Consider the following 26,041-nt stretch of genomic DNA (forward strand, 5'->3'; position numbering starts at 1 on the left):
CAGGCTGCGTGATACTGGTGGCTCCTGACTGGTCCAGGTGCCTGTGGTACGCAGACCTGGTTCGTCTTCTCATGGCAGATCTTCTGCCCCTCTCGCCCGACCTTCTGACTCAGGGTTCCATTCTCATGTTCGATCTGGGTTAATTTTAACTTATGGCTTGACTCTTGAAAGGGAATGCCTAAGTAAGAAAGGTTATTCAGATAAGGTGATCTCGACTCTCTTAAGTTCTCAGAGACTTTTTACCACTCAGGCTTATGTACGAGTTTAGCAAGATAAAGACTGACTCACTCAGTAAAGCCAACATATGAGAAGGACAAGCACTACTGTCTCAAAGCTCAGAGACTTGTAACTCTGAAGAGGGGAAGATAATCCTCTCTTAGGAAAAGAGTTTTACATCCAATCATGGCTAGAAATGCAGTAAGGGCAAGTCCAACTCAAGAAGGCAACTGTTTGTAATGCTTTCAATGCTAATATATAAGTTGATTCATTTTTTGAAAAAAAATTACAATAGGAGATTGCATTCAGGTTGTACAGAATGTGAACTTATCTTGTAAGCATAAAGCTATATTCAGGGTCCCGACGCGGCCCCGTTTCGGCGTCTGCTTCAGGAGACCCCGCCACACACACAAAATGCTTGCAAAAGAGTCACACTAATAAAGGTGTTCAAACTGCGGTCTGAAATACAAAAAACAAAAACAAAATGAAATGCTACAGATACAGACGCAGACACTCGAAAGGCTACTGGACCTGTGCAGATTTCATAAAAATTAACAGCTGAAATGCATGAGAGGCACATTAATCATACATACCGGTCAAACAATAGAAAAATTCTGTGCAACAAGGAACGCCACCTCCCGCTCCGATATTTAAAAGCAGGAGGGGGAGGGGTGCCCCGTGCGCACGGTCGTGATGACGTCATCGATTCACAGCTGATGCATAAAAAATGACTGTCAAACGTACAGCACGATCAGGTGTTGTCAAAGAAAAGCAGCCCATTCAATTTCGCCATTGAGGCCATGTGGATGCAGAGTGTTCAGATTAAAGATCCATTTCTGTTCTCTCCTCCACAAATGTCGAGCGATGTCACCACCCCTGGGGCACTCTATACTGTCCAAAACTGTAAAAGTCAGATCTTCCAATACATGGTGTGCTTGTTGCCAGTGTTGAACCAGGGGGGCCTCCTGCACCCCTGTTCGAATGCGACTCATGTGCTCCCCAATCCGTAGTTTTAGTTGACGTGTAGTACATCCGACATACATCAGATGACACGGACATGAAATTGCATACACTACATGATGTGAGTTACAGTTAGTGCTGAAACGAGTATACTTCAACTGGGGAGGAAGTGACATGTGATGTATTGATACACTGAACGAACATACCTTGCAATGTCCACACGGAGAATGATGTCCCAGAGGAGATAGCTGAGAGGGTTGACTCAAAAATTGAGAGTGGGTCAATCTCTGTTTAAGATTCGTGGCTTTAGAGAACGCAAACATGGGAATCTCATGAAAGGCATCATGGAACTGCAAAATGGGCCAGTGGCTTTTAATGATCTTCTTGATGTGGAACGCATGGATGGAATATGGTAAAACACACACCAGAGGACGTGATGAAGGAGCAGGATGTGACTGTAGCAGTAAAGAGCGATTGGCGTACAACCCTCTCTTGTAGGCCTTCTTGAGAACTGTTGATGGATAACCCTTCTGTAAAAATCTGTTCCTGACTTCTTCAGCCCTGTACACATATTCTTCCACTGACGAACATAATCTCCTAAGACGCAAGAACTGTCCAGTGGGAATGTTGTCTCTTAAAGGGCTGAAGAAGTCAGGAACAGATTTTTACAGAAGGGTTATCCATCAACAGTTCTCAAGAAGGCCTACAAGAGAGGGTTGTACGCCAATCGCTCTTTACTGCTACAGTCACATCCTGCTCCTTCATCACGTCCTCTGGTGTGTGTTTTACCATATTCCATCCATGCGTTCCACATCAAGAAGATCATTAAAAGCCACTGGCCCATTTTGCAGTTCCATGATGCCTTTCATGAGATTCCCATGTTTGCGTTCTCTAAAGCCACGAATCTTAAACAGAGATTGACCCACTCTCAATTTTTGAGTCAACCCTCTCAGCTATCTCCTCTGGGACATCATTCTCCGTGTGGACATTGCAAGGTATGTTCGTTCAGTGTATCAATACATCACATGTCACTTCCTCCCCAGTTGAAGTATACTCGTTTCAGCACTAACTGTAACTCACATCATGTAGTGTATGCAATTTCATGTCCGTGTCATCTGGTGTATGTCGGATGTACTACACGTCAACTAAAACTACGGATTGGGGAGCACATGAGTCGCATTCGAACAGGGGTGCAGGAGGCCCCCCTGGTTCAACACTGGCAACAAGCACACCATGTATTGGAAGATCTGACTTTTACAGTTTTGGACAGTATAGAGTGCCCCAGGGGTGGTGACATCGCTCGACATTTGTGGAGGAGAGAACAGAAATGGATCTTTAATCTGAACACTCTGCATCCACATGGCCTCAATGGCGAAATTGAATGGGCTGCTTTTCTTTGACAACACCTGATCGTGCTGTACGTTTGACAGTCATTTTTTATGCATCAGCTGTGAATCGATGACGTCATCACGACCGTGCGCACGGGGCACCCCTCCCCCTCCTGCTTTTAAATATCGGAGCGGGAGGTGGCGTTCCTTGTTGCACAGAATTTTTCTATTGTTTGACCGGTATGTATGATTAATGTGCCTCTCATGCATTTCAGCTGTTAATTTTTATGAAATCTGCACAGGTCCAGTAGCCTTTCGAGTGTCTGCGTCTGTATCTGTAGCATTTCATTTTGTTTTTGGTTTTTGTATTTCAGACCGCAGTTTGAACACCTTTATTAGTGTGACTCTTTTGCAAGCAGTTTGTGTGTGTGGCGGGGTCTCCTGAAGCAGACGCCGAAACGGGGCCGCGTCGGGACCCTGAATATAGCTTTATGCTTACAAGATAAGTTCACATTCTGTACAACCTGAATGCAATCTCCTATTGTAATTTTTTTTCAAAAAATGAATCAACTTATATATTAGCATTGAAAGCATTACAAACAGTTGCCTTCTTGAGTTGGACTTGCCCTTACTGCATTTCTAGCCATGATTGGATGTAAAACTCTTTTCCTAAGAGAGGATTATCTTCCCCTCTTCAGAGTTACAAGTCTCTGAGCTTTGAGACAGTAGTGCTTGTCCTTCTCATATGTTGGCTTTACTGAGTGAGTCAGTCTTTATCTTGCTATTTAACGTTTTTTCTGACTCTGGCTGATACATTGTCCCTGTTGTTGTGGAAACATTATGTACGAGTTTGGCATCTTTTTGAGGAGTGGTGTTCAGCTCGTGGTGTGGTTCCTCTTTGTGCGTATTTGTCTCACATTTTGAAGTTCTTGCAGGAGGGCCTGGACCGGGGCCTTGCAGATTGCGGCTTTGTCTTCTTTTCGGACCTGTTGCTTGGTCGGCGTTTGCCTTCTTCTCCGGATATGCTTTGCTTCTTGAGAGTTGTGAAATTGCTCTGACCACCAGTTCGTCCTTTGGTTCCGGCCTGGAATCTCAATCTGGTTATTTCCGTGCTCATTCTCCCTCCTTTCGAGCCTCTCAGATCCTGCACGTTGAAGGACCTTATTGTTAAGGCAGTGTTCCTGATGGCCATTACTTCTGTGAGACACGTTTCCGAGCTTCAGGCCTTTTTGTGTAGGCCTCCCTTCCTGGCGTTCTCTAGGGAGTGTGTCATGCTGCAGTTGGATCCCTCCTTTCTTCCAAAGGTGGTTTTGCCCTTTCATGTTAACCAGTCCACTGTCCTTCTGGTCTTGGGTAGCCACTTTGGAGCAGAGACAGTTGCTTAAATTGGATGTCCATAGGGTCCTTCATGCTTATGTTCAGCGGACCCTGGAGTTCCGTCAGTTGGACCATCTTTTTATCATAAAGAGGATGGTGCTCTTTTTTTTTTTTTTAATTATTTATTTATCAAATTTTTACATGTTATAAATCAAGTATCCACTTGTACAGAAAGTTGAAGAAAAGCAGGAAAATAATACTCAAAAGTAAAATACATGGTAATCAAGTAAAATAAAGTAAAATTTTTAGCTTAAATTCAGCTCAAGTCCTCAAAATTAGATCCAAGAAGGATAAGGCGGACTTAGTAACAAATACTAACAACTATCAATTCAAATATTAGGAAAACAAGATCCCTTGGCTGAGGAAGGATATCATTATTCAAATGCACTTCACTTTTACAAAATGGAGAAAATATTGGCATTACAACAAGGAAATATAAAAAATTTTAAGAAAATATGGGATCCATTGACAAAATATTCTAAAGATCAGATATCTTAACACATTGATAATAATAATATAGGGTTAGGGAGGGAAATATAGAAATTAATATGAGGAAAAATGAAAAAACAAATAACAGGGGAAAGGGATTCAATATATATAATATGATATTGTACATACAACTATAATTATTATAAACTAAATATTATGCTATTCATTTATTGTAAGAATGAAAATTTTATAAAGAAAAATTTAAAAAGAAAAAACAAATGCACTTCACTTTGATTTTGATTTTCCTTCATCCAGCCGAGTTCCTACCAAAAAGGCTGTCAGCTGGAATGGTTCAAAGAATACATATTTCTTCATATGGTATTGTATTACACATTTACAAGGGTGTCGAAGAAAAAAAGTCCCACCAAGAGATATAACTCCTGGTTTCAACAAAAGAAACTCTCGTCTTCTTCTCTGGGTTTCCCGTGCCAAGTCTGGAAACATTAATATTTTTTGTCCAAGAAATTCTTTCATTTTGTTTCTAAAGAACAATCTAAGCAACCAGTTTTTATCTGGGGCAAGAGCCACAGTAAGAAGCAATGTTGCCGGAGATGCAAGTTCTCTATCCGAAAGTTCCAAAATTGCTGAAACATTAATTGGTTGATTATTCTCCTGTTGTTTAGATGGTGATTTAATAGGTTTCGTTGGTAGGTAATATACTTGAGTAAGTGGTGGTAATGTATCCTCTGGAATACCCAAAATCTCCAACATGTACCGTTTCAACATATCCCTAGGCGTCACCGAGGGTATCTTAGGAAAGTTAATCAGTCGGAGATTATTATTACGCGAAAAATTCTCCAAAGTTTCCAATTTTCTACGCATATTTGTATTATCTTTTATTATTGCTTCATTTAGCTGTTTTGATGCTTTTAACTCCTGTTGTATATTTTCAATAGAATTCTTAGATTCACCAATTTCAACTTTTATATTTTTTATCTCAGTTTCTTGAAGAATAATTTTATTTTCCAGCTGCAAAAGCTGAGGCTTGACAGACTTGGCTAGGTCAGCCACCAAATCCCAAATTGAATCCAGTGTTACTTCTCTGGGTTTTTCAATAACATATGAAGAATTAAAAGTTTGAATAATCTCACCAGTTTTCAGCTGTTCCTGGTAATCCTTCTGCTGGCCTGAAGTAGTCCCTGTTGTTTCCAATTCCTCAATATTCTTTGGACTCACCTGAAACCTCAGGGAGTCCATCTCCACGCTCCCCTCACTGTTCTCCCTGGCCTCCGAGGGTAGATGCCTGCCTTCTACCGGCAGCTCCTCCTCTCGTGGGGAGCTGGTAACCTGAGGAGGTGGGGGAGGTGCCCTAGCGTCGGGGCTCAGCGTAGTCTCCAGCCCCAAGGAGATCGCCTCATTCCCGCCCCTCAGAGGCGTCTCCAGCGGGGGCACCGACGCTGCCGGGACATCCTGCATCCGACGCAGGAGTTCTTCTATGTTGCCGAACGAGGGGACCGCCGAACGCCGCGAGGCTCCAGCGGCGCTGCGGCCTCTCCTCTTCGGCATTCTGAGTAAGTAACTCTCTCCAAAGAAAAGTTTTCAGAAAATCTCCGGCGTGCTGCTCAGCGTCCGGGATCGTCGGCCATCTTGGATCCCCTATTGATATGGGGATGGTGCTCTTAAGGCTATGATTGCACGCTGGATCAAGGAGGCTATCGTTTAGGTGTACCTTCTTCAGAAGAAGCCTGTTAAGGATTTTCTCAAAACTCATTTCACTTGGAGTCAGGCTGCCTCTTCGGCTGAGAGTTCTCTTGTGCAACCGGTGGATATCTGTAAAGCTGCAGTTTGGTCTTCTCTTCATTCTTTTGTTCGCCAGTACCATGTAGATATTCAGGTGCGTTGGGACGCGGCTCTTCGGAGGTCCCACCTATGATGGGTACTACTTTGGTATGTCCCATCCATTCTGTGCTGGTCTAGAGGAAAACTAAAGAAGGAGAAATTAGGTTCTTACCTGCTAATTTTATTTCTTTTAGTCCCTTCAGACCAGCACAGATACCGCCTTGTTGTGTTTACTCAGTTTTTTTCCCACGAAGAGTACAGTTGTTTTTTTTTGCGGTATCTTTTTGTCTGGGTTGTTGGGGAGTTAAATAAGAGCAGTGCTGTTTGGTTCGTCTGGCTTAGCTGGTGAACTGTGAGGACATTTTTGAAGGATCTAATCCATATCCAACAGTGTTTTTCCTATCCAATCCAGACATTTGCTTGATATTCTCCTTCTGGAAGTTCAGTTGATGTTTTATAGTTCATAGTTCTTAAGTTATCGGCTAGTTCCTGCTTGGCTATTTGTCAAAACTGATTCCAAAAGTCTATGTCTCAGTCTCCACCTGCTGGCAGAGGAGCGTAAACCCATCTGTTCTGTGTTGGTCTGGAGAGACTAAAAGACAATTAGCAGGTAAGAACCTAATTTCTCATTTTTACTATCTAGGATGCAATTTCTAGGTGACCTGATGACCAAGATTTTTCAAGCCCTGCTTAACAGACATGTATAATAGTCCCTTCTTTTTGAAACAAACATTATAATAATAGACAAGAAGCAGACATTTGGCCTTTGAGTTAAAGAATTGGCACCGGGGTCTAATGGGAGTCCATTTATGGGATAAAGAACAGAAGTCATGTGCAGGATGAATAGTTTTAAGTTTTGAAAATGGGCTCTAAGAGGTGCATTCTTAAGCACAGAATCTAGAAGATTTAGAATCTGCACTTGTGTCACTGAAGGGAGTGAGGAGAGAGTTGCTGGAGGCAAATATAAGCAGAGGGAAATAGACAGTGATAGCTTTTAAAATCTGTTATGCTCAATTGCCTGTTGAGCCCACAATCTAGCCAAAACAATAGGAGTTTGGGAAAATCAGTAGAGATGATTGCAGAACCAGGATGTTGGGAGGAGTCCATTGGAAGACAGACCTAATTTACCCAATTGCCTTGCATGCCTTTACCTGGTGATAACATTAACACATGCAAGCTGATCATGGTATTGATCTTAATATGCAAGCAGTAGCTACTACTGCATTAAATGCAATGTAAAATTCAACACCTCTTAATATATAGTCCCCCTGTAATTATATAATATGTTTAAATTTTAAGTTTTATTTTGTGGAATATGTTTTCAGCTGATAGGATGGATCCTTATTAATGAGGAGAATTTCAACTGGTAGTGTGGTTCTGACTGTTAAAACATGATTTTATTTTATTTTGTGGCAAGATCTTGTTATAGCCAGAATTCATTTTTTTTTTTTTTTTAATTCTTTATTCATTTTATCTTGAACATCAAGTGCTTAAATAATTGACATATTGAATTAAATACATCACTTGAATTTCTTATCATTTCAACTTTAATACATAAGATTTAATCCCTTCCCTCCCACCCCTCCCACACTATATCCATTCAAATATATCATATAAAATTATTGTCCAATGAACTAAAATTTAATCAAATTCAGACACCCCTCCCCCACCCTCCATCCACACTTGTACTTATAATGGAAAAATGGTATTTATTCATTGCAATATGGCCAGAATTCTTGTAGACCAGAGGGAAAACTAAGGTCTGTAAGAACCTTGCATATGCTATTTCACAATAGTCTCATTATTACTTTGTGTTTCTGTTATTTTAAAGCAATTGTTTATTAAAGAATGTTTTTCTCCAATTCTGTTGTTGTATAAGTTTATGCAAGTATTTCAGAAGTATCGAGAACTAGTAAAACGGCCAAACATTAGGAAAGAATTGATTTTAGAACGGGAAACACTACTTTCAGGACTTGTGGATAATATAAAAGGTAAGACCTGAAGTTGTGCACTTTAAAAATTATACCATATTTTTCTGTTAATTGATTTTGGCCTCTTTTTTTGTAAACTTGTTTATGTAATAGTGCTGTTGGAAACTTGTTTCAGTCACTGAGTTGGACTGTGTTAAACTACTGTTTAGAATTTGTAGTCTTCCAAATGTGTACCTTACTTATGCCTCTTTCTGTATGTTAAGTTACTTGTAGTTCTGTTAATGAAAAAAATACTGCTTTACTGCTCGAATAGATGCGCATCAAAATTGTTGCTCTGCAGAATATCAGTTGTATTTGTAGTGTTCTGTGGATAAGTAAATTGATATTTGTAACTTTATTTCCCTCTTCCCTTTACTTCTTGTTTGTCACTAAACCTCTTGTATAGAGAAATCTTTATATCTCTAGAGTTTTGTTTTACATGTGTTGTTAATAATTTTTGTTTTCTCAAATTGTTGGTTTTTTTTTAAAGTGTCCTAAGATTGTCTGTTCCCCCATAAGTTGTTTTTAAATTGTACATCGCTTAGAATGTTTTATATAGGCAATTCATCAAATAAACTTAAACTTGAACTTGAACTTGGTTAATTATATTACAAAGGTTTCCGATCAGACTTTGAAAGTCGATGCCATGGTATTCCTGGTGAAATATCGGGGCCACTTTCAGGCAGGAACCTTCCAGAAGTTGTAAATAATATCGTTTGGGTGCGTCACTTAGAATTGAAGGCAAGTCACCTTTTTAGAGCAATTAAATATGAGAAGTTGCATTAATTGTTTTCCATATTCTATTTTTTTAAAGATTGCTGTAAATGTATTCCCTTATGATAGGAAGTTATGAATTTAGAAACAAGATTTGTTTTGAAATCAGTATTATGTTTGTAAATATATTTAACCTGGTGCTTATGTGCTTATAGTTAAGTTCATGCTTTTGCAGTACTATTGGAATTGACGTATGATATCTGTAGAATGTGGTTCATGCTTGAATTACAGCGTTCCCCCGTGAATTCGCGGTTCCTGTGCTAAAGTCGGGCTCCATCAATCATGAGCTGTGTGTCAAAGCAGCTCCTGATTGTTGAAGCCTGACTTTAGTGCAGGAAGAGGTGGTCGGAGCATACTGCGAGTGATTTCCTTCACTCGCTGGCGCTCCAGCTGCCCTCTCCTGCCTCCCCAGGCAAAACACCATATTCACAGTTTTTCGATATTCGCGGGGGTTCCTGGAACGGAACCCCCCACGAAGATTGGGGGAGTACTGTAATATCAAAATATAAGTTCTTGTTCTTTGAGGACAAGCACGCCTTCTTATTCTCACAGCTTTAAACCAAATAGGAGGAAATATTTTTTCACTCAACGAATAGTTAAGCTCTGGAACTCCATTGCCGGAGGATGTGGTAACAGCGGTTAGCATACCTGGGTTTAAAAAAGATCTGGGCAAATTCTTGGAAGACAGTCCATAGTTTGCTATTGCGACAGATATCAGGGAAGCTAATGCTTGCCCTGGGATCAGTGGCATGGAATGTTGCTATTATTCAGATTTCTGCTACCAAACACACGGATCATTACACTTCCCCCTCCCCATTCGCGGTTTCGGCAATCGCGATTTCACATATTCGTGATTTTTGGGGGGAGGGGGAAAAAAATTAAAAACCCCACAGTTTAGCCTTCCCCCCGGCGTCCTGGCCTTACCTGGTGGTCTAGCAGGCTTTCGGGACAGGAGCGATATTCCTACGCTCCTGCCCCTTGTAGATCGCCAATAGGAAATGGCTGTGGGGAGTTTATTGTTGATAAAATGGATGAATTGAATTGTACTGTAGAGCAGTTTTAAATTTATATAAAAAAGATTTTTGATATGTCTAATAAAGTTAAGTAATTAAATTATACACTCTTAATCAGTTAACTAATTAGCTGATAGTTTGATCAATTAACTAGAAAATAAAAAGAAAAAATTGATTTAAAAGGTAGGGAGGAGGTGTGAAGTAAGTGATTATACCACATGCATTCAGGATGAAGACTTGGAATAACATCTAAGTTATAGGAGGTCTCTTTACTGAAAACAATGCATTTATTATGATGCTTCAACCTCTTAAACTAAACCACATTAATTCAAATTGATGAATTGATTCATTTATACATTAGGGTAAAAGTGCATACTTAAGATAAATGGTAGGTGCGGTTTACTAGGAACAATAGATTGTTGTATAAATAAGACTTGAGGTATAAAATAAATCAAAATAAAACGTATCAAAATAATTTTAGTATTAGTTATCCTTTATACCCCCTTTTTTCTTTTTGATTATTCAGATTTCTGACAGGTTCTTGTGACTTGGATTGGAAACGGTATACTGGGCTAGATGGACCTTTAGTCTGACCCATTATGGCTATTTTTATGTTATCCAACATAGCCCAGCGCAGACGCTTGCTAGTAAGATGTATGCAGAAGTTTCTAGCAGTGAATGCCATCCTGCCTGACACATGAGAGCAGGTCCCTCAGTCTTCCATTTTTCCGCGGACCAGAGACGACACGTCCCTGTGTTCCTCCAGAGATTTTCATATATGCAGTAGTGCCTTCCCATTTGGATTTTTTTCATCTCAAATTATCATTATTTTTGCTTCCAATTTCTTTTTTGTCTTAAGCCATGTATTATTTTTGTGGCTCTTTTAGTTTTCTTTCTTTTTTTTGTGGTGCTAGGCCTGGGTGTAGGCCAAAGCTTCGACCTCAGTTTGAGCACGCCCCTTTTTTGTTTCAAAATTGAGGAATTTAATTTAGCCTTAATACTTTTTTTGATATCAACGAAGACTTCCAGTGGCTTCAAGAGGTGTGCCCAAAGCAATCAGATGCCTTGTACCTGACCATGATTCTAACTCTTGTTCTCTCTGTTTGTAAATGCAGTTGAGGACACAGAGAGTGAGGCAAGTTCAACAGGAAAAGCGTTTTGGCTCTCGAAGGCTAATCATCGACTTTGGCACTGGAAATATCAACACTGATGGCTGCCCAGACACTGGAATACACTGGGAGTGCACTGGCATTGAGGCGGTCTCCTATTCTCTTGGCATCTAGTACAGTTAGTCAGCTCTGGGACTGTTCAGCATTAGATCTTATATAGAGGATGAGTACAGATTTGATGACATCCTCATTGGCCTCAAAGGACCATGAAGTTGAGAGTCAGGGGAAGCCCAAGAAGCACAAGCCTCTGTCCTCTTTGATTCATAATTCTGAGAGTGCTGGGACATTGGAATCCCTGATACCCAAGAAACATCAACATCAAGAGGGTAGCTCTCCCTCTTTAGTAGAGGTGCTGGTGTCCCACTTCTGGTTCATCACTGACTCCTCCTCAGACTATTTCTGCACTGGCTGTCCAGCCTTTGCTGATGCCTATCTCTGATGAGTGTTACTGAGTTATTTTTAGGGAGGAGCTGGTTCAGATTTCTCTAATTGCAACCTGCTCAGACATTAAGGGCATTTGCACCAGTTGAGACTTTGCCCACATTTTCCCCTGAGACTCACACGAGGTTTGTGGCATGATCCTCAACATTGGTACCTCCAGGGGTGCTGATGTCAGCATCGACCCATGCCTTCAACATTGGTGAAGGAAGCTTCTCTGGAGTCAGAGGGTAGGCATGTACCTTGATGCCCTTCGAGGCATGGGCATCAGTTCACTAAGCTAAGGCAAGCTGAGGCCCTCTTGGTTCATTCAGATTTTGGAGAGGAGTCTGACTAGGACTGCTCATTAGATTCAGATGAGGACCCACATTACTTCTCAGGAGGAGTCATATGGAGTCCCTTCTGACTCTTCATCACCACAAGAGAGAAGGAAGTCTCCACCTGAGTCTTTCTCTTTCACTGGTTTTGTCAATGGACTCCCATTGCAGGTGATTGAGGCCAGCAGCGTGACGGATTTTAAGAGGAAATGGGATATTCAGGTGGGATCTCTAGGGGAGTGAACTCTGGGGGGCGGATAATTGGAATGGGCAGACTTGGTGGGCTATAGCCCTTTTCTGCCGTCTTTTTCTATGTTTCTATGTTTCTATAGCGTCAATTGTCCCACTGAAGATGGAGATAAGGAAGAACCTAGGGCAGAGATGTTTTCTGTCCTGGACTTTGATTCTCCTCCCAGGGATAGGGTCACAGTACCATTGTACCCTGTCATTAAAGATTCACTGATGAAGAACTGGGAAACTCCCCTCTTGGTGCAGGTTGTACTTAAGAATACGCAGTGCTATATCCAAAAGGCTCCTGGTTGAATCCGCTCTCAAATGAGCAAAAAGTTCCAGGACTCATGCCTCGGCTTCCCCCTGTTAGAGAGACCAGGATTTTTGATTCATATGAGAGAAAGACTTTTCAGGCCTTGATGTTCATTCCCACATCCAGTCCTACCAGCTCTACATGCGTATATATGTGAAGTCTCTGTCGCTTGCAGACTTTTTCCCTCTGGAGCAGGGTGCAGAGCTTTGCTACCTGGCCAATAAGCAGATGTAGTATAGGAATCTTCAATCCGATGCCACCCTCGCAGTGGAGAAATCCTCAAAAATACTTGGCATCATTCTAGATGACACACTCACAATGGATCCTCAAATCTCCAGCTGCCGGAAAAAACTATGCGCCAACTAAGACTTAAGCCATACTTTCACCAACATCATTTTGTTCTGATTGTGCAGCTGATGGTATTACCCCAGCTGGACTACTGCAACTCAGCATACTTGGGGATCAACTCCACTCTAGTTATCAAACTGCAACTCATTCAGAACACAGCTGTCAGACTTATCTTCAACCTAAAAAAATATGATTTGATTCAGGCTTCCTCATACAACTACACTGGCTACCAATTTCATCGCGAATATTCTTCAAAACATCATGCATCCTATACCACATAATCCACGGAAACTCAGCCACTCCTCTCACCCAACTGTTCTCAGTGGTCTGGTCTACCTCCAGGAGACTCATAAACAGAATATAGTTAAATCTACCTTCCACAAAAAATCTCCATTACAGGCATTTTTTCCACTCCATTTTTACATTCATAGGAGTAAAAACCTGGAATAACCTGCCAGAAATGATCAGAAAAGAAACTAAACATACATTTCAGAAAAAAACGGAAAACCTTCCTTTTTGACAGCTGAACCTACTTGACTTCTCAGAAATGAATCTTTCAACCTCTTTCACTAGATGAGCTCCTAGACAACTATGATTTCTAGCCCCCTCTCACCCTTCCCCTTTTCAAGGCCCCCTTTTATTCCCTCCTCCTGATCCCCTTTTGATCCCTCTCTGAATGTCGCCTAGAGCCTGAATAGGTATGTGTGACACACAAATAGAAGATTAGATTAGATTAGAAATATATGACCAGGAGTACATATGACACTTGATATTGCAGCCAGACTCTACACAATGGGTGTGTCCAGACTCTCTCATGACTGTATGCCTCTGACCTTGAACCAGTGGTTCAGGAGAAGTTAGTGGATGTACTCTGCCATGAAAAAAGTCTGTTTGGAGACAAGGTGGAGGAGGTCACTGACCTCATAAAGAAACATAAAGATACCATCTAGTCTCTGTCTTTGCAGCTGCAGCCTCCTCTAATAAGAGGTTTTCTGTTGGAACTAGAAGGTGATTCTACTACTTTCAAAGGTGTAGATATCTGCCTCCTTCCCACTCTGTTCAGCAGTCCCAACCTCAACATTTCCTACCAGCAGAAGTCCCAGCTAGCTCCCCAGTCAAAACAGGGGGAGCATAGCAATGGCATCTTCCCACATTTTGCTTGCCTCCAGAAAAGACTCTATTAGGAGGTGCTACTCCTTTTAAGTGGTGGAGGTTTGCTGTCTGGTGTAAGGGCAAGTCCCTAGATCCTCTTTCATGCTCTACACAAAAACTGCTTGAATACTCCTGCACCTTTCTGAGTCTGGTTTGAAACCCAATTTTGTAAGGGTACAGCTCAGAGCAATCAGTGCATACCATTCTCCTGTGGGAGGTAAGCCCATCTCTTTACAGTCTCTAGATATTCAATTCATGAGAGGTTTGTAATTGACTAAGCCCCTGTCAGACCTCCCATTGTGTGATGTGATTTCAACGTGGTTCTCACCCAGCTGATGAAAGCTTCTTTTAAGCCACTTGATTCTTGTCATCTGAAGTTTTTGACTTGGAAAGTAGTATTCCTGGTGGCAGTCACTTCAGCTCACAGTTAGTGAGCTTCAGGCACTAGTAGCAGACCCACCTTATACTAAATTTCATCATAACAGAGTAGTTCTTTGCACACACCCGAAGTTCCTTCCTAAAGTCGTGATGGAGTTTCATCTTAACCATTCAATTGTTGGGTCAACATTTTTCCAAAACCTCATGCTAATTCTGATTGCATACCTTAGACTGCAAGCAAGCCTTAGCTTTCTATATGGAATGAACTAAAGCCCATAGACGTTTTACCCAGCTTTTTGTTTCTTTTAATCCAAACTGGTTGGGAATAGCTTTAGCAATGTTGGTGGCCCATTTGAAATCAGGTTCCATAGGGGAGATATGCAAGGCTGCTATGTGATCATCTGTCCATATATTCTCATCTCACTATTATCTTGAGCAAAAGCTCCAACATGATGGTTGGTTTAGACAGACAGTCCTGCAGAATTTGTTTGGTGTCTAGAATCCAATTCCATTCCCCTAGGCCCATTTTTTATTCCGTTCCAGGCTGCACCTTCACATCAGTATATTTTATTTCTTCAGCTGATTACTTTAGGGCCTCAACGTTTCAAGTTCCTATTGTCCTAGTCTTCTTGTTTTTGGTGAGCCTGATAGCTAGGGAGTCCCATCTTTGAGAAAATGAAGGCCTGCTTGTCCTCGGACAAAGAGAAGTTACTTACCTGTAGCAAGTAATCTCCAAGGACAGCAGACCAAATACTCTCACATATCCTCCCACATTCTCTTGGAGTTATATTCTTTAAGCTATGTCATAGGACTGAAGGATCTATTCTTGTGTGTTGGGTAGGAAGGCACATGCACAGTGCGGTGCTGCTAGAGACTTCTGCATACATCTTGCTAGCAAGCTCCCAAACCGGGCTCCATCGGAATATGTCACCCGGCTGTGAGAATATTTGGCCTGCTGTCCTCATAGAAAACCTGCTACAGGTGAGTAAATTTGCTTTATCACAATTCTCCTTTAAAAATATCAAGAAAATCTGATTTTGAAAATAGATCTTTCCACCCAAGATAAGGATAATATTTAATTTACAACCCGGAGAAGATAATTTTAGGCAAGTAACTAAGGGCTCCTTTTACAAAGGCACGCTAGCGGTTTTAGCATGCGCGCTAGCCGCTACCGCCTCCTCTTGAGCAGGTGGTAGTTTTTCTGGTAGCGCGCATTAATCCAGTGCAGTCGCGCTAAAAATGCTAGCGCACCTTTGTAAAAGGAGCCCTAAGTCAGTGTTTGTTTTGAAGATTATTTGTTTATTTATTTGGATTTATTAACCGCCTTTGTGAGGAGATTCACACAAGGCGATATACAGCAGGTTAGTAAGTTGAAATCTTCTTCACTACAGTACTTAAATTATCTGCTCTATGTATATTTCATATTTTGCTAATGAGATTTGCCTTTAAAGGTGGATGACACCATCAAGATTGCAGAAGCTCTGCTCTTTGACTTGTCTGGATATCAGTCTTTTCGTCGAGGTGCAGATGATCTTTTAGAACAGTTTAAAATATATGAACAAGATCATTTTGATGATTGGTCCAGAGAAATTCAAACCGGTTTGTCAGATTCCAAATCTGGAATTTGGTAAGATTAAGTAATATTTTTACCAAAGTTTGCAATATTGTCATGTTTATAAAATGGCATGAAGAGACTACTGATTAACCTTTAATACTTGAAATATATGAAGAGGCTTGCACTTGTTCTTAGCAAGGCTGAGATAATTATGAGGCAAAAACATTTCCAAGACCAATTGGAGATACAGTCAAACCTTGGATAGTGAGTAACGTGGTTTATGAGTGTTTTGCAAGACGAGCAAAACATTTATTAAATTTTAACTCGATAAACGAGCGTTGTCTTGCAGTACGAGCACATATACACGTATCACATTTAGTACACACAATATACGCGCATTGCATCGCTGAGCACGGCTGAACGTTATACAAGCACCCGCAGTTCAAGCGCGCACAACATCTCACACTGAGCACGGCTGAACGTAATAAAAACATCACGCGCAATTCACCTGCAGTGTAGTGACTGCAATACAAGTACATCAATACAAGTACGTCAATACAAGTACGTCAATACAAGTACGTACGTCAATACAAGTACATCAATACAAGTATGTCAATACAAGTACGTACAGTACTGTATTTTGTATTAAAGTTTTAGGGTTGTGGACCAAATTGTCTGAGTTTCCATTATTTCCTATTGGAAAATTTGCTTTGATATACGAGTGCTTTGGATTACAAGCATGCTTCCGGAAGAAATTATGTTTGCAAACCAAGGTTTTACTGTATATGCATGTTATTAGATGTGACTTACCGTATATACTTGAATATAAACCGAGAGTATTGGGTCAAGAAATGGGCTAAAAATGGGTTCTCGGCTTATGTTCAGGTCATCGCCCACCCACCCCCTCCTGGACTTGTTGCAGTAACCTGAGTCCAGCTGTTCTCCATCAGCACAGCCTTTTCTTCGCCACTGCTGGAAATCTTTGATACCTCATGAAGCATTTTATCAATGTATCTCTTATTCTCGTGGATGATTCTCAATCTTCCACTTCCTCTCTCAGTTCCTTGACTTCATGAGGGATTCAAGCTGTAGACAGCTTGCACATGTAACCACCCTCTCTGCTTGGGTAACATTTTCTGTCTGCCCAAAGACAGAAGCTGTAACCTGGGCAACTGGTTTGTCAACATGATGTTTCCCAGCCATACTGTGGTTGCAGAAGTGCTTGCATGTGATGAGAGAAAACAAAAGCAACAAAAATCCTACCAAAGCAATGTCCTCTTCCTGATTGGCTGAAGAGCCAAACTTAGCAAATATTTGACTGGCTTTTGAGCGTTATCTTTTGTTTATTAGTCCAGTGCAGCACTTGGGGTAGGGCGATGAGTGGCTGAGTCATTGACTCAAAATAGAGATTAATTCTTGAGACCTAGGCACCAATGCTCTAAACTTACTATGCCGTTAACATTTGTCATTAAACCAGTTCTAAATGGTATAGCTTATAAGCATTTAGCTTCTGATGGACAAAATGGTTTTGTGCAGTCTTTTTCATGCTCTGTAGCATCCTCTGACAATAGTATGGAAATAAAGTACAACAAGCTCATTAATATTAAAATGAGCACTCCGGGCAATGCCCAGGAATTGCGGGTAATGCACAAAATGAAGTGTCGACTTTTAATGCTCCAAAATTACCTGCAGGTGTGGAGGTGCTGGTAGCATTGAACTCCGTGAGTTAAAAGCATATGTATACTGGCAGGTTTGGGGCTGCCAATTGTGTGAGAGGTGGAAGCTCAAAAAATAGGGACAGGATAAATGCATCATATTTTTATAGGATTGAGGGGAACCAAAAAAAAGCATATATATCTTGCTGTACGTATGTGTTAAAAGTGCATCTTATGCACGTGTGTTAAAGGCACATCTAAGGTGCGTTTGTTAAAGCCATATACTAGTAGGACTGGGGCTGCCGATTTCATGGTGTAAGTTTACATTAGTTGGTAGTACTCCGCCCCCCCCCCCCAATGATGTGCTTCAATAAGGCATGCCTATGATTTGTATTCCTATGACTTAGCTTTTATTCCAGGACAAGCAAGCAGCAAATTCTCACATGTGGGTGACGTCATCCATGGAGTCCCGGTACGGACAGCTGTACAAGTGCACTGGCACTTTAAGAACTTTAGAAAGTTCGTGACTGAACGCACCGAGCATGCGTGAGTGCCTTCCTTTCCGATGTAGGCGCACGGCTCCTCAGTTCTAAGTTTTCCGCGGAGCTAAGAAATTGTGTTTTCAAATGTTTCTTCATTTTTGCCTTTTGCCTTCCCGCTCAAGTGCATTTTATTTAACTTTTTTTTAGTCTATTATCTACTTTCTCTTTTTTCTTTTTGTTTGTTAAAAAAATGACAAGAGTTTTTCTTTTCTTTGCCTCACTTTTCCCTCGGGGCCTCTTTGCTCTCCTCAGCCTTGGATTTAATTTTGTTTGAGATGGTTTCCCCGTCAATGTTCTACCCGTTCACGGGATGAGATTTATGATAAGTGTGGCAGGTGCCATGGGCATTTTTTCAATCAGTTGTCAACAAGACATCGACATCGTAGATGTCTGCATCGACATAGGTGTCGGAGGAATTTCGACAGTGTCGCAGGTATTATGGCATCAAATCCATTCATGCCGGCCTTACAGTGACCATTCTTGCGGCTTGCCTATCTTCTTTCGAGGGTTGCATCTTATTCAAGTCACCCTCTTCGAGGTGAGCCGCAACACTAACGGTACCGGCAGAGAAGCCTATGGTACTGGTGTCTTTTTTCTGCGAGCCACCAGTTGCAGGTCATTCTGGCATCAAGTCCATTCATGCTGACCACGTGACCATTTTTCTAGTGGCTCTTGCCTTTTCCATTAAGAGTTGCATCAGTAACTCTCTTCAGAATGGGCTGCGGGCATCGAGGGTACTGGCAAAATAGCCAAGGGTACTGGTGGTTTTTCTTTTCAGGAACAGCTTGAGCTTTTTTTCCTGACACTGACTGCTTAGGTACCGGGCCGCCGTGAACATGATGCGGCTATGTGGTACCATCTATGCCTCATTGATGCACCTTCGTGGTCCCTGGTACTGATTAGCTTGACTTTCCAGTCGTGCATCGCAGCATCATTCCTCCTGATGCTGTTCCGGTTCTTTGAAGCATGTTTCTTCTCCATATCCTGAGAAGCGCAAGAACCCTGCAGGAGTTTTGCCTTTGTCATCAGGTTGACACCATTCCAAGTGGCGTTTTCATCAATCTTTAGTGACTCTACTCTTTGATTTCATTACAGAGGCTTCTGGTTCTCCTGAGGCACAATCTACTCAGAAGACTGCTCCTAGAGAGACATCTTCTACAGAGAGTTTTTATTTTTGCTATATGGACACGGACTCTCCTGTCAACCTTGCAGTTTTGTTCCTGCTGTTTTTCTGATGAGTCTTTAGTTTCAGCTCAGCCTTCTCTACAGCTCTTCAGACTTCACCTAAATGGTTTCCTTCAAGAATTTCTTCACCTGGGAGATTTTTTCTTTTTTCTCCTTCTGGACAATTAGACCTTCTATTCTTCATACCAAGGTCTATGTTTTAGTGCTGATGGGGGAGAGGGGCATACTATGGAAAGATTTGACCACTGCCTCTATTGCCTGGGAGACTTTTCTTTTTTCTCCTTCTGGACAATTAGACCTTCTATTCTTCATACCAAGGTCTATGTTTTAGTGCTGACGGGGGAGAGGGGCATACTATGGAAAGATTTGACCACTGCCTCTATTGTCCCCTCCCATTTTCTTTTTCCTACTGTTCATTACTGCTATCATGTTGTAAAAGCATCACAATAACCAGTGGGACTGGCCTTTACCAAAATTTCATATTGGCAATTGGAGTACTGTTTTCCCAGTTATCTATTTTCTGCGATACATGGAATTGAGGATGAAATACACATGTGGATTAAAAACTGGTTGGCGGATAGGAAACAGAGAGTGGGGGTAAATGGACAATACTCGGACTGGAAAAGCGTCACAAGTGGAGTGCCGCAGGGTTCGGTGCTTGAACCCGTTCTCTTCAACATATTTATAAACAACCTGGAAATTGCTACGATGAGCAAGGTGATTAAATTTGCAGACGATACAAAGTTATTCAGAGTAGTGAAGACACAGAAGGATTGCGAAGACCTGTTGCATGACATATAAACACTCGAGAAATGGGCCGCGACATGGCAAATGAGGTTTAATGTGGATAAGTGTAAGGTGATGCATGTCAGTAACAAAATACAGGATGTCCGGTGCAGTACTCGGAGAGACCCCCAGGAAAGAGACTTGGGAGTACTGGTCGACAAGTCAATGAAGCCATCTGCGCAATGCGTGGCGGCGAAAAGGACAAACAGAATGCTAGGAATGATTAAGAAGGGGATCACAAACAGATTGGAGAAGGTTATCATGCCACTGTACTGGGCCATGGTATGCCTCCCACCTGAAATATTGCGTCCAGCACTGGTCGCTGTACATGAAGAAGGACACAGTACTACTAGAAAGGGTCCAGAGAAGAGTGACTAAAATGGTTAAGGGGCTGGAGGAGCTGCCGTACAGTGAGAGATTAGAGAAACTGGGCCTCTTCTCCCTTGAAAAGAGGAGACTGAGAGGGAACATGATCGAAACATTCAAGATAATGAAGGGAATAGACTTAGTTGATAAAGACAGGTTGTTCACCCTCTCCAAGGTAGAGAGAACAAGAGGGCACTCTCTAAAGTTAAAAGGGGATAGATTCCGTACAAACGTAAGGAAGTTCTTCTTCACCCAGAGAGTGGTAGAAAACTGGAACGCTCTTCCGGAGGCTGTTATAGGGGAAAACACCCTCCAGGGATTCAAGACAAAGTTAGACAAGTTCCTGCTGAACCAGAATGTATGCAGGTAAGGCTACACTCAGTTAGGGCACTGGTCTTTGTCCTAAGGGCCACCGTGGGAGCGGACTGCTGGGCACAATAGACCACTGGTCTAACCCAGCAGCGGCAATTCTTATGTTCTTATGTGAAGTCTCTTGCTGGACATTGTTTCTTCTTCTACTATGGTGGGTAATCTAACATGAATGTAAGGTAAAGTTAGATTCCTCTACCTATTTTTACCAAACTACCTTACCTAGCAGACGTCTGGCTACCTCTGCTTCTCAAAGGTCTGCACTGGGGAATCTAACATGGGTATAGAGCAGTGGTCTCAAACTCGCGGCCCGCCAGGTATGTCTATCATAATTAAATGTAAAATAAAACAGTTTCTTGATCATATGTCTCTTTAGCTATAAATGACAATATGATTATTAAGATTTAGCCAAAAGGAAAGATTTAGAAACTATAAAGAGTTTTACCTCATGCAAAATTGTCATTTCTTTAATAAGACATTAACTAATTTTTTCTGAGGCCCTCCAAGTACCTACAAATCCGAAATGTGGCCCTGCAAAGTGTTTGAGTTTGAGACCACTGGTGTAGAGTCTGTAAGTTAGATTCCCCCTTATCATTTTCAGTACAGATTTTTAGCATACAGCTGACACAGTCCATACTTTGGTCTGCTTACAGGGCTTTTGAGTTGACGCCAGAGCTGCTTCTATGTCTGTGACTATGAGATAACTAGCAAAAAAATAAACACAACCCAATCCATTGATCCCATGATTGGTGTTTCTGGTGCCTTGGTCCGGATTCTCAAGTTGAGTCCTGGGGAGTTGAGTCCTGGGAGTGCATACTTCCTTCAACAGGACAACTTCGGTGCACCTTTTATCATTCATTACTCATTGTGACGACTTCAGGATTCCACCATAGGGTATTGAGCCTATAAGGTGGCTCTTTCTCCTGTTGCTTTGCTACCAGTCTGTCATACTGTGGCAGGAACTAACAGGGGTGTATAGCCTGTAAGTTCATTTTTCCCGCCACTTCAGACCTTTCCTCTGCTTTTCCTGCAACGCAGGATCAACCGGGTGTTTTCTTCACATGTGCCTTCCACTGTATCCTTAATGTTAGTACTTTTTGACAGGCATCCATTACCCTTGACTTTTTTCTCCTACACCCCTTCTCCTGATTTTCACAGGCTGGAGGTTTGGGAGTGGCTGTAGTGGAGGAGGAGACCACTACATCTTTTTAGGATGTTTTTTTACTATTCTTTAATTGGACATCAGGGGCCCACCCCCCTTTTTTAGTCCACTGATGGCTCACATGTTACCCTGCGCAACTTTTTCTTCCCTCTTTGATCGCAACACTTGCTTATGCTCTCTTGATCTCATGGAGTTTTCTCTTGGATTTCTGGTGCACCCTGCATCTAGAACATTTCTCAGTTTCTATTTGCATGGCATCATCACCATTAAACACTTCTATTGCTTGGCCTTGCTTCCCTTTTCAGGGTGTCAAGGGCCTGATTATCATACCTATCTAACCGATTGGCTTCTTAATGCTTCTTCCTTGCAAGCGGTGAACATTAGCGATTCAGAATTTTTTTTTTCTTTCACAGTTGGACTGACTCATCAAGACTCCTTTGTCTTAAGGTGTGCTCTTAGCAACATATCAGACCATACTGTTTCTTCAGAATTTGGGGTTCGGGATCAACTTCCCCAAATCACAACTTCAACCATCTCAGAACCTCCAGTTTCTGGGAAATCTGCTCGCTCAAACTCAGGGGCGGAAAATTTCATGGTGACACCAGAAAGTATTTCTTCACAGAGAGAGTGGTTGATCATTGGAACAAGCTTCCAGTGCAGGTGATCGAGGCAGACAGCGTGCCAGACTTTAAGAATAAATGGGATACCCATGTGGGATCCCTACGAGGGTCAAGATAAGGAAATTGGGTCATTAGGGCATAGACAGGGGGTGGGTAAGCAGAGTGGGCAGACTTGATGGGCTGTAGCCCTTTTCTGCCGTCATCTTCTATGTTTCTATGTTTCTATGTTTCTATGACATCAGTTCATTTCTGCCTCAAGAGCGTCAGGACACCCTTATCCAACTTTGTCATCAGGTTGTTCAGCCTCGATCGCGCTCAGCAAGGCACATGATGATTCTTCTGAGACACATGGCATCTACAATCCACGTGACTCCTTTTGCCAGACTCCACATTACAGTCACCTCTTCTCTTCGACAATCACTTCAGTGATGGTTGCTCTCTTTGAAACCTTCCAGAGGATTGTTATTCCACACACCTTCTCATCAGAAAGTTCTCAACACGGATTCGTCAACCTATGCTTGAGGAGCTCACCTGGATGGCCAGAGTTCGACGCCATCATATGAATCTGTTGTAACTCAGCGATTTTCAATGCTATCAAGGCATTTCAACATCTTTTACAAGATCAAGTTCTCCATGTCCATAAAGACAATCAAGTGGCCATGTACTATATAAACAAGCAAGGAGGAACAGGCTCTCTTCTCTGTCAACAGGCTCAAAAGATTTGGAATTGCGCGATTTCTCACAACATCTTCAAAGCTGGTTGCATGCAGGGAGAACAGAATTCTTTAGTGGACAAACTAAGCTGCATTCTTCAACCTCATGAATGGACGCTGAACTCAGCAGCTCTCCATCCCATCTTCTCTCAGTGGGAGACTCCTCAAGTAGACCTGTTTGCGTCTCCCCACAACCACAAGCTGCCCCACTTTTGCTCCAAGCTATATTCTCCTCATCGCCTAGAAGCGGACACTTTTCTCCTGAATTGGATGAACAAGTTCCTCTATGCATTTTTACCCATTCCTCTTGTTCTCACAACGCTGGTCAAGCTCAAGCTTCTTCTACTTACTTCACCCCAACCTTAAGTCTTTGCACCTGACAGCTTGGTATCTCTCGGGCTGACTTCAGCTGACCTACAATTTTCTCAGCCTGTCAGAGACATCTTGGATACTTCTGGAAAACCGGCCACACAACAGTGTTATACTCAGAAAGGGACCCGTTTTTCTGCCTGGTACATACTTAACCACCAGGAACCAAAATCCACCACTGTTTTTTCAGTTTTAGATTATCTCCTGCATTTGTCACACTCTGGCCTCAAATCCACTTCCATTAGAGTCCATCTCAGTGCAATTGCTACTTTTCATCAACCAGTGGATGGAAAATCTCTCGCTGCTCATCCTGTGGTTTCCAGATTCATAAAATGACTTTTCAATGTCACACTACCTCTCAATCCACATCCAGTAGTTTGGGATCTAGAATGATGAAGCCTCCTTTTGAACCAATGACTGGCTCATCTCAAATATCTCACTCGGAAAGTAGTTTTTCCTCATTTCTCTAACTTCTGCTCACAGAGTAAATAAGCTTCAACCTTTAGTGGTGGATCCACCATTTACAGTGTTCCACCATGACAAGGTGGTGCTGCATACTCATCCAAAGTTCTTATCGAAGGTTGTCACTGAATTTAATCTCAATCAATCTTTTGTTCTTCCAGTATTTTTTCCTAAGCCTCTTCATACGCTTCTTCATACTCTGGTCTTCAAACGAGCATCGGCTTACTATTTGCAAAGGACTAAATCACTTAGATCATCTCCCCAGCTTTTTGATCCTACCAAGTTGGGGCATCATGTCTCCAAGAGAACAATTTCCAATTAATTGACTGCTTGTACAGCTGGGCTACAACTGGAGAGTCCGGTCACAGCCCATAAAGTTCGAGCTATGGCAGCTTCAGTAGTTTTTCTTCGCTCTACTCCTATTGATGAAATCCGCAAAGCTGCTACTTGGTTGTCGGTTCATACCTTTACTTTACATTATTGTCTGGAATCTTATTCCAGACAGGATGGGCACTTTGGCCATGCAGTGTTACAAAATTTATTTTCCTTAAAGGCCAACTCTCCTATCATCTCATTCTGGTTAGCTTAGAGGTCACACACATGTGAGAATATGCTGCCTGCTTGTCCTGGGATAAAGCACAGTTACTTACCATAACAGGAGTTATCCAAGGACAGCAGGCAGATATTCTCACAACCCACCCACCTCCCCTGGTTGGCTTTTTAGCTGTCTGTCTGAACTGATGAGCCACATGCCTGTGTCAGGCGGGAAGGCACTCATGCATGCGCGATGCGGTTAGTTGCAAACTTTCTAAAGTTCTTAAAGTGCCGGTGCACTTGTACAACTATCTGCACTGGGGGATCATGGATGACGTCACCCACATGTGAGAATATCTGCCTGCTGGTGCATGTGCACATTTATGTCTTTTTCTGTGAACTATTCTTTGCATGTGTTAGTTGCTTTCTCAACAACTGGTTGAATGGTAGTTCCATGAACCTCATTTGCATGCAAGGTTTTTGGAGCATCACTCATCATTTAGAAATCTGAAAATTTATCGCCACTACAATGGTTCATAGCATTTTAACAGCAACTTTAGAGCATTGGGGCCCTAGTCACAGGTGTAGTAAATTAGTCCAGTAAAAAGGTAATTATGTATGTTAACTCGTTTGGATCTCTTAAATCTGGCCCTAAATTTTTGCCATTGTTTTTCCAAATGGTAAATGAAAAATTAAATTTGGCTAGACAACTCAATTAACCTCTGCTACATTTCATTTCATTTTTCTTTTGTCTAGTATACAAGCCAGCAGCCGTGTTATGGAGTTGGATCACTCTGATGGAACGCTGAAAATAAATTATTCTGATCGTTTGGTGACTCTTCTTCGAGAAGTGCGCCAGCTTTCAGCACTTGGTTTTGCTATTCCTGCAAAAATTCAGCAAGCTGCAAACACTGCACAGAAATTCTACAAGCAAGCAATTGTCCTTAAGCAGGTATTGAATATGAAACTAAAACTGTTACCTATGATGGTTTTAAAACTGTAGGCTATGAAGCGTAGGAGAATGTGTTTTTCCATTCTCAAATTATTCCCTAGAGAGAAAGAAACCCTCTAAATTGTTAATGGAATTGCACTGCTTCATTTTGCTCTGCTGATCATAAAGAGTACTTGGAATGTTAGCATATTCCTACAGTTTTCCAATATAGGTTGGTTGAAACAGGACTACAGAGCACTCACTTTTGTCTTTGATGGCACTTTAACTACGTTTCAACTTTTAGAGGAATAGTTCCTAGTGGAAGGTCTCATTCTGTTTAGTTGTACTGCTGTCTCCAGAGGATTTGGTTCTTGAATATTTTAGCAGCTAATACCTTTGTTTCAATAAAACATCTACAGCAGGAATTGGCAGAGCTGGAGGAGCAGTGGAAGCCCATGCTTTCCATCTGTGCCAGTCTTGCAAGCATGTTCAAAACTGGTAGGTTAGTACTTCCTCTTATACAATGTGAGATCATTATAC

The 26,041-nt window shown here is 41.8% G+C and overlaps 1 protein-coding gene across 3 annotated transcripts in view; it reads left to right on the forward strand.

Moving 5' to 3' along the window:
* DYNC2H1 (dynein cytoplasmic 2 heavy chain 1) overlaps positions 1-26,041 on the forward strand; it is a 499,560-nt gene that overhangs the window by 32,687 nt on the left and 440,832 nt on the right. For all 3 annotated transcript variants that reach the window (XM_033947955.1, XM_033947953.1, XM_033947954.1), the window contains exons 9-12: positions 8,029-8,140; positions 8,736-8,860; positions 15,704-15,879; positions 25,327-25,522. In XM_033947955.1, the coding sequence (XP_033803846.1) occupies positions 8,029-8,140; positions 8,736-8,860; positions 15,704-15,879; positions 25,327-25,522 (609 nt within the window). The remainder of the gene's footprint in view (positions 1-8,028; positions 8,141-8,735; positions 8,861-15,703; positions 15,880-25,326; positions 25,523-26,041) is intronic.

The sequence above is a fragment of the Geotrypetes seraphini genome, chromosome 6 (assembly GCF_902459505.1).
Source record: "Geotrypetes seraphini chromosome 6, aGeoSer1.1, whole genome shotgun sequence".
Taxonomy (NCBI): Eukaryota; Metazoa; Chordata; class Amphibia; order Gymnophiona; family Dermophiidae; genus Geotrypetes; species Geotrypetes seraphini.